General features: G+C 47.2%; 1 protein-coding gene across 2 annotated transcripts; it reads left to right on the plus strand.

The window, feature by feature from the left end:
• Positions 1 to 739: 739 nt before the first annotated feature.
• On the plus strand, positions 740 to 8192 carry RPUSD3 (RNA pseudouridine synthase D3). 2 transcript variants are annotated; one of them, XM_072785228.1, is made up of 9 exons: positions 740 to 890; positions 1212 to 1351; positions 2358 to 2402; positions 2537 to 2636; positions 3353 to 3460; positions 3540 to 3624; positions 3848 to 3971; positions 6081 to 6220; positions 6986 to 8192. In XM_072785228.1, the coding sequence occupies exons 1-9, from the start codon at positions 766 to 768 to the stop codon at positions 7175 to 7177; spliced, it is 1059 nt and encodes a 352-aa protein (XP_072641329.1). In that variant the 5' UTR covers positions 740 to 765; the 3' UTR covers positions 7178 to 8192. The 2 variants fall into 2 exon arrangements, with proteins under 2 accessions (XP_072641329.1, XP_072641330.1); XM_072785229.1 differs by lacking the exon at positions 6081 to 6220 and having other exon boundaries at positions 741 to 890.
• The last annotated feature ends 738 nt before the right edge of the window (positions 8193 to 8930 follow it).

Here is an 8930-nt window from a genome sequence, read left to right on the forward strand (position 1 = left end):
GAATGAATAAATCTAAAACAAAAAAGTTGAATTGGCGATGTATTAGATTTCCCTTATAAAGCTATTCTAGGACAATTTATGTTTCCAGTTTTGAGATTTGTTTTGATAAATAATGCTGTAGTGAATCTCATTCTACCTCTGGGCCTTTTCTCCTTTTGTATTGATTATGCACCAGGCCGTTCTTGGAAGTTTACTGGACCAAAGAGTGTCTTAGTTTTTTTCTCAACTTACCTTACAAAATTGGGCACAATGGTGGTTTTTTGAAGTCAGAGACTCCTAAGAATTGGAATGGTAATCAGAGTACCTTAATCTTTCGTTCCTGTTTTGTCTTAAGATAGGTCTTCTGGGCAGCCTAGGTGGCTCAGCGGTTTAGCGCGGTCTTCAGCCCAGGGCGTGATCCTGGAGACCCAGGATTGAGTCCCACATCGGGCTCCTCCCTGCATGGAGCCTGCTTCTCCCTCTGCCTGTGTCTCTGCCTCTCTCTCCCTCTCTGTGTCTCTCATAAATAAATAAAATCTTAAAAAAAAAAAAAAAAAAAAAAAAAAAAAGACAGGTCTTCTGATCCCGAGTAAATTCCTTCTCTGCTCCGTGCCTCGATTTCCCCAAAAGCACAGACACGTGGTACAGCACCTTCTTCCTGGGCGAAGGCAAAGCTCCACCTCTTACCGCTCTGAGCCAGCCTGCTGGCTGATTGACAGGCAAGCCGACCAACCAGCGCGCTGTGGGCGGGGCCGGGCGGCGGCTGCGGGGAAGGCTTCTGGACACATGCGCACTGTCCCCGCTGCAGAGATGGGTGGCTGTCGCGTCCTGGGCCAGGTCTGGGGTGGCTGGCGGCGGGGGCCAGGGGTCCGCACAGCGTCCAGGGCCGCAGGCTCTGGCACCGAAGCCCGGTGATTACGTCTCCCTCGGCCCCTTCGTGTGGGTGGGATGGGGAGGGGCCCGGGGTAAGGTGTGCAAGGTGTGCATGGGATCTGGAGTTAGGAAGGCACGGGACCCGCCACTACTGTGTGACTCTCAACTACTCCCTTGGTTTCTCTGAGCTTCGGTTCCCTCCTCTGCAAAATGGGGCCAGTTGTACCTGAATTTTCCGGAAGCTCATCCAGGCATTCTGAGGCATGTGTAGGAGGTGGCAGGATTTAAGGCGTGTGGAGATGAGTGGACACACCTCAGGAAACGAGTGATCTTCCTGTTGCTTACCCTACCTTTTTCAGACATCAGCTGCGACATCGAGGATCCAGCAAACGGTCGGGGCCCCTGGGGGACCAGCCATTCCCAGGGCTGCTGCAGCTAGAGCACCTCAGTCGGGAGGGGCTGGTTGACGCGCTGAGGGCAGCCGTGGTGGACCAGAAAGGTGAGGGGTGGGAGGGGAGCCTGCCGCTCAGAGCCTTCTCGGGCCGACTGGGCTCCCTGCCAAAGCTGTGGGGGTCATATCCGGGTTCTGTCTCCCACTAGTGGTGTGACCTGGAACCAGCCACATAATCTGAGCCTCAGCATCCTGGGGATAGGGGTGTGAGGGTGCACATAACTACAGAGCCTTGAACGTAGTAGGCACTTGGTCATAGGAATTGCTATAATAAATTTATCGTCCGCCTGGGTGGCTCAGTGGTTAAGCGTCTGCCTTCAGCTCAGGGCGTGATCCCAGAGTCCCAGGATCCAGCCCCACATCAGGCTCCCCTTGAGGAGCCTGCTTCTTCTCCCTCTGCCTATGTCTCTGTGTTTCTCATGAATAAATAAATAAAATCTTTAAAAAATTATTTATGGACAAAACACAGGCTTTGGAGTCAGATCTAGGCTCTGTAATCAGCTTGCTGTGTGACTTTAGGAAAATTTCTGTGAGTCTCCAGTGATTTATTAATTTTCTCAACTGTTTATTGAGCATAGGCTCTGTTCCAGGCACTGTTCCAGGCACAACTAGACAGTGCCGAACAAGATAGATATGGTTCCTGCTTTCAGGAAGCCAGTATTTTAGTGGGAGAAATGGATTAACTAGGAAATAAATGAACAAGGTACTTACTACTGATCTCTACTATAAATAAAACAGGACTTTGTGACCGTGTGGCAGACATTAGATTGGGGATTCAGGCCTCTCTGTAGTGGTGACATTTGAGCCAAGATGATATGAAAGAGCCAGACGGGTGAGAATCTGGGACTGAGGAAACAGCAAGTATAAAAAAAAAGCCTAAGGTGGCAACAAGCTTAGTACATGCCAAGGACAGAAAGAAGTTCAGTTGAGGATGTGGTTGATAATTCATGTCTGAGAGCTGTAACAGGCCACAAGATAAGCCAAATTAAAAAGTATTTTATAAACTCTAAATGCTGCTTCTGTGTCACTGATGCTCATGTAATGTATGTTCTAGGACCTCTTGTGACGCTGAATAAGCCACCGGGTCTACCAGTGACAGGTATGGGCTGGAGGAGGGGATGCAGTGGAACAAGGTTTGAAGGCTCTGAAGGTCGAGATAAGGAAAAGAAGGGGGTGGTGGCATGAAGCCAGAGGCCTCTGAGAAAATTCTATACTTCTTTTTCTTTCCCCCAGGAAAACCAGGGGAGCTGACCTTGTTCTCTGTGTTGCCAGAGCTGAGCCAGTCCCTGGGGCTTAGGGACCGGGAGCTCCAGGTTGTCCAAGCATCTGGGAAGTAAGTGGTGGAGAGTGATAGGAAGGTAGCGGGACAGGCCTCCGTCTTGGGTGAGGGAACAGTTGCTTGGGAGTAAGCTGAGACATTTTCCATAGGCTGGTTTGGGATCATAGAGGAAGGATGCAAGGAAGAGGGAACGGACAGATCTGGGTTCAAATCCTTGTGCACAAACTGTGATCTTAGGCAAAGCATGAAGCCTCACTGAGCCCCAGTTCCCTCAATCATAAAAATAGAGCAAATCATACCTATGCACAATGTGCAGTCACTTCTCCAAACCCATGATCATGGCAGGCATTGCTAGTTGATCCATGATATTCTTTCCTCCAACTGCCATCAATTAGAGCTGGTACTTGAGATGAAATATTTCTGAAATTCCACAAACTCATAGACTCCTGGGGAATTTAATTATGAACCAATGTATACAAAATTCCTATTATAGCGCCCAGCACATTGTAGACATTCAGCAATTGGTGGTAATTGTTATGACATTTGGCTCTGAGCTCCTTGGGGACCGAGAGAGGATGAAAAACACATTAAATTATGTAGTCTTATTACCAAACATGAAAAAGTCTTGTTTCTCAAGAGGAAGTCTGGGTTATAGTACCGGTGTGACCACCTTGGTCTTAAGGACATCGGTGTTCCTTCCAAGGGGTCTCCCTTTTTTTGTGGGTGAGCCCAAGGGACTTTAACTTTTGTGATTTATCCTCTTTCTCCAGAGAGACCTCTGGGCTTGTACTCCTCTCCAGCTGTCCTCAGACAGCAAGCCACCTCCAAAAGTTCTTCATCTATTCACGGAGAGCCCGGAGACCCACAGCCACCTACTGGTAAGAGGTGCTGGGAGGCTCCCATGGCAGTAGGGAGGTCCTGGCAAGTCACCTTGTGACCTCCTCCCGCTTTTCTCAGGGCTATCACCGATGGGATCCCAGCTACTTCTGAGGGGAATATCCAAGCAGCTCTGAAGCTGGAACACATTGATGGTGTTGATCTAGTGAGTCACAGTCTGGGAGGGAACAGGAGGGGACTTTCCAAATATATTATCCCTACAGAGGAGTCAAGGGTATAGACTTGGGGTGGCTGGCTCTTCTGTACCCTAAAACAGGCAAATGACCACTGCTTATACCATGGCTCCATCTGTTGGAGGCAGAGAGGGTCTGGGTGTAGCTGCCAGGTGTGTGTGAAGCATGTTTATTCTTGGGGGGCTGACACTGCAGGTAATTCCAGTGAAGTCTCCATCCCGAAAGGACTTCCAAGAAGGTGTCAAGAGGACCCTCAGCCACTTCCATGTGGTGGCCATGGGCTCTGGCTGTGCCCTGGTCCAGCTGCAGCCACTGACAGGTGGGTCCCTAGCCAGCCTTCACAGCTGTATTTGGCTGGGGGAGGAACGGGGGGTGGGAAGAAGGTGGTGGCATAAATGGCATCGTGAGGAGCACTGAATGGAGTCTAAGGGTCAAGGTAGTCAGGCCCAGCTGGAGGAGGCAGCACTTCTGCTGGATCAGACTGATGGTCATTCCTTTGTAGCCCATCTTTTTTTTTTTTTTTTCTCTTACTTGTTGGTCTCAGGATTTTCTCTTTGCCTTTGGTATTCTGTGGTTTCACTTGCTGAATCTAGGTGTGTGGGTTGAGTTTTATTTATTTTGCTTGGAATTCACTTTGCTTCTTGAATCTGAAAATTAATATATTCCAGCAATTCCAGAAAGTTCTCTTCACATGTTGTACCTCTTGCATTTCCTCTATTCTCTTCCTTTTCAATGCCTAAGAGATAGGTCTGACCTCATTCACTGGCTAGGTCTCTTTCACATTTTCATATTTCTTCATCCCTGCTGCATTCTGGGTAATTTCTTTAGACCTATTTTCCAGGTGAATAATTTTCTGTTCGGTTGGATCTAATCTGCCAGGTCAGCCCATCCGTTCGCTGTATTTTTCACTTCTAGTATTTCTATTTGGTTGTTTTACAAGTAAAAATGGCCTTTAAAATATATATAGCATCTTTTCTCATACTATTTGTTCTTTTTTGTCTTTAGTCAAGTAAAACATAGAGATACTGTATTTCTATATTTTCATTGTTGGAAATTCTGGAGGGCCTAATCCTATGGTGTTTCATGCTGACTCTCATACTTGGTAGGTTGTTTCATTGCTCTTTGATTCAGGATTGTGACTTCAGGTTCAGCTGGACCTTTATCTGTGGAAATCTTTTGTTGCCTCACTGTAGGTAGGGCCCTCAAGAAAAGTTCTGCCTTTGCTTCTGCCAAATGCCCCAGAGCTGTCACTACTTCAAGATCTAAATATTAATGTCTCAACTGGAAGTTCACAGGTCACTCTAGTATTGAGTCCCAAACCCATGTGAGAACAGGCTCATGTTGTGAATTTTCAGAGGAACTTTTTCATTCCCCTTGTCCAAACCTAAAGTAATCATCTGCCTTCATCAGTGGCTGGCTTTTCCTCCTGGTCTACTCCTTCACTGAAGATATAGCCCCTCTAGGTCTTCATTTGGGTACCAGAGCTTCATCCTTGGCCCCTAGGTAGCTATTTAAACCCAAGGCCCCTGGATACCAAGATTTACAGCATCCCTAGAATAGGTGAAATGGCTCTTGTGTGCTGTTTTCTGTTTAGTCTTGAGGACCTTACTTCCTAAATATACCCAGCTGCATATTTAAAAGGATGATTATTACATTTTTCTGGTATTTCTAGGTGGTTTATAGCAAAAGAGTTTTTAGATTATCCAGTCCACCTTATTGCCAGACACAGAAGGAGAATAAGCTCCTAGGTTTCAATCCCAGCTTATGGTTGTTAGGCAAGTCACTTCTCTTTGAGCTTCAGTGTTCCTGTAAGATGGGAATGATGATAGGACCTGCCTTATCGGGCTGTCATGAGGATTTAAGAAATTTACATATGTGAAGCACTTTGTACCATGCCTAGCACATAGCCCCCCATTTCTCTATTTGTCAAGTTTTCCAAAAACCTATCCAAATTGGTGTAAGCCCCAAACAGGGAATGTATTGGCTCACATAAAGTTTAGGTATAGTCTGATCTAGAGGCTCAGAGGATGTCCTCTGGAAGTTCTTTCATTTCTTCTTGCCTCCTGCATGTTGGCATCTTTCTCTCCCACAGGCTTTCCTCTGGTGAAGGTAGAGATGGCCAGGGGCTCCAGTAGCTCCGGGCCTGTACCCCACCAGGAAGAAGCATTCCTTATTTCTAGTAGCTTCAACAGTAAATTCAGGGCTGTATCTCTTCATGAGCAAATCCCACAGGCCAGGTGGACTGATGGTTATGACTGGGTCTTGCATCCTGCTCTGGAGGCAGGGTTAGTTGCATGGACCTCTCTGAAATCACCGGATCTGGGAACAGGAGTGGTGGTGTTTCCCCAGTGAAAGGAGGAGGGATGATCCTGGGGGAGGACAGAAACACCAGCTACCCACCATCTATCCTATATCTCCTGTCCCCCAGTATTCCCCAGTCAGCTCCAGGTACATATGGTACTACAGCTCTGCCCTGTGCTTGGGGATCACACATACTCCGCCCGTGTGGGCACTGTCCTGGGCCAGCGCTTTCTACTGCCAGCTGAGAGCACCAAGCCCCAAAGACAGGTACCCAAACCTGCTTTCCTGCTGTTTTGGGGGGTAGGCTGTGGGATGAGGGTGGGCAACACCTTCAGACATAAGCTATGAAGTCTGGGACGGAGTGGCAGCCCTCCTGGCTTCCAAGGCTGTCTTAGCCCTGTCTTACTGTGTGGCCTTGAGCAAGTAACATCCCCCTACTTGGGCCTCATTCTGCCCATCTGTTCAATAAGGGACTTGAACTGACATTTCTCAAGGCCCTTCTAAGTCTGCTGTTCTTTAGGTCTCTTTGGTATGAGGGGTAAACACAGTTTGTGGGTGTTAGCATAATCCCAAAGTATGAGTTTAACACAGTAATTTCCCTCCACATTAAATCTAATTCATGGGAGTGCGGTGGGAATGGGCTTTACTCCAGTCACTCAGGGACCCAGGCCATTGCTATCCAGCCAGCAGATGGAAATAGTACAGTGTAGGTCCAGGTGGGAGGTTTTCGTGAGCCAGGTCTAGAAGTGGCGTATTCTTGCACTCCTGTTCCATGGCTAAAACTATCACATGGCCTCACCCAACTGCGAGAGGGACTCAGAAATGTTTAGCTGTGTGCCAGGTGGAAACTGATTTGGTGAACCCTAGCTGGTCTTTGCCATAGTATGACTATGTGTATGTGTTTGTGTAGAGGAGAAATGAAGAACTATGGACACGGAGGGAGGAAAGGAGGAGGTACCTCTTACTTCCATTTTGGTTAGAGCTGATTGGAACTCAACCTGGCTGAATGCTAACATGCCTCTTCCACCCCAGGTCCCAGATGAAGCCCTCCTCAGACGCCTCCGCCTGACCCCCTCCCAGGCTGCCCAGCTACCTTTGCATCTCCACCTGCATTGTCTCCATCTTCCAGGCATGAGGCCCAGGGAGGCCCCCATGAAGCTTCTGGCACCTCTGCCCCCTTATTTCTCCAGGAGCCTACAGTGCCTGGGGCTGCACCAGCAATAGTCCTCCTTCTGTTCCTTCTGTTTCCACTGGAAAGCAGTGGGGATGGGGCCTGAGGAGAATGAGGGCAGTGCCCAGCATGCAGTAAGGCCATGCTTGCAGATCCTGGGCTCTGCATTCGGACAAACTTAAGATCAAAGCCTGGCTAGGCCACTTGGCCATATGGTGTTAGGCAAATGACTTCACCTCTCTGGACATGAGTTAACAGAAGTACCTACCTCATAGTATGGTTTTGAGGATTTGCTGAGGAGGTAAATGTTTATCATGGAGGCTGCTTTCTGCTGAGTTCAGTTATGTGGTCTTTTATTTGGCTGTTTCTGTCTCAATTCTAGCTGAGAGGAAATGTTTGATTTTTTCTTGTTGCTGAACTGTAGTAAAATACAACCTGTGTATTTTCCAGGTTGCCCATTTTGGGCAAATTTCTAAGTGAACAGTTCAGTGGCATTAAGTGCACGCACATTATTGTACAACTGTCACAACATCTTGCAGAACTGAAACTCTGTCCCAGTAAACACTGACTTCCCATCCCTCTCCTCCCAGCCTCCAGTAGCCACCACTCTCCTTTGTCTCTATGGATCTGACTACTCTGGGGACTAGATCTTTAAGTTATGAAATCTAACAAACATACAAAGAGTACATAAACAGCTCTGTGATTTAAAGAATAATTACAAGGTAACACCCATATAACTACCACTCAGGGCACAAAATAGAAACATACCTCTCCTTCCTTGTTAGGGTAGCAGTTCTCAACCCTGGCTCTACATTAGAAGCCCCCTCAGGAAGCTTTAAGAAAGCTTCTCTGTGATTCTGCACCCCATTAATCAGTCTGGGCTGGAAATTCCAGCATCAATCTTTTTTAAAGCTCCTGAAGGGGTTCTATTGTTCAGTCTAGGTTGGGAAGCCCTCCCCTGACATGGGAACTTTCCTGGCTTAAGTTTTTCCACATACATATGGACCCCTAAACAATATATTTTGTTTTGCCCTATTCCGAAGTTTCCATAAATGGAGTCATGCTATATATATTCTCTTGTGATTTGTTCTTGTTCCACACTGTGAAATGTGTCTGTGATGTATAGTGTGGGTTTGAATTCCAGTGCACGACTATAACAGTTTATCCCTTCTATTGTTTTTACCATTCAGCTGTTAGCACAACACTGGTGTGACCCAGTCTGCATTTCCTGGTTCAGTTATACAACAGTTGCTGGCAGAGTAGATGTATCTTCACTTGACTAGCATATTAGTTTCCTAGGACTGCTGTAACAAATGACTACAACCTGAGTGGCTTAAAATGACAGAAACTGATTTTCTCAGAGATGTTTTTGGAGACCAGAAGTCTGAGATGAAGGTATCGACAGGGCCATGCTCTCTGAAGCTTGTAGGGGTGAATCCTTGCCTCTTCCAGCTTCTGGTAGCTGTGAAGCTTGACTCATGGTTGCATCACACCAGTTCAGACCCCGTCTTCATATGGTCTTCTTGTGTCTCTGTCTTCTGGCTCTTACAAGGACACTTGTCATTGGACTCAGGGCCTACCTGGACAATCCAGAGTACTCTCACCTCAAGGTCTTTTATTTACATCTATGAAGACAATTTTTCCAAATGAATTTATTCACAAGTCCCAAGCAGATGTATCTTCTGGGGGCAGGGAGGCTACCATTCAACTCACTACAACTAAGAAATACCAGAGGTTTTCAAATGGGTGTGGCTGGCTGGATATTTCCTTTCTAGGCAACTGTCGCCCCTTGCTGAGCAAGGGACA

Source organism: Canis lupus, chromosome 19 (genome assembly GCF_048164855.1).
Source record: "Canis lupus baileyi chromosome 19, mCanLup2.hap1, whole genome shotgun sequence".
NCBI lineage: Eukaryota > Metazoa > Chordata > Mammalia > Carnivora > Canidae > Canis > Canis lupus.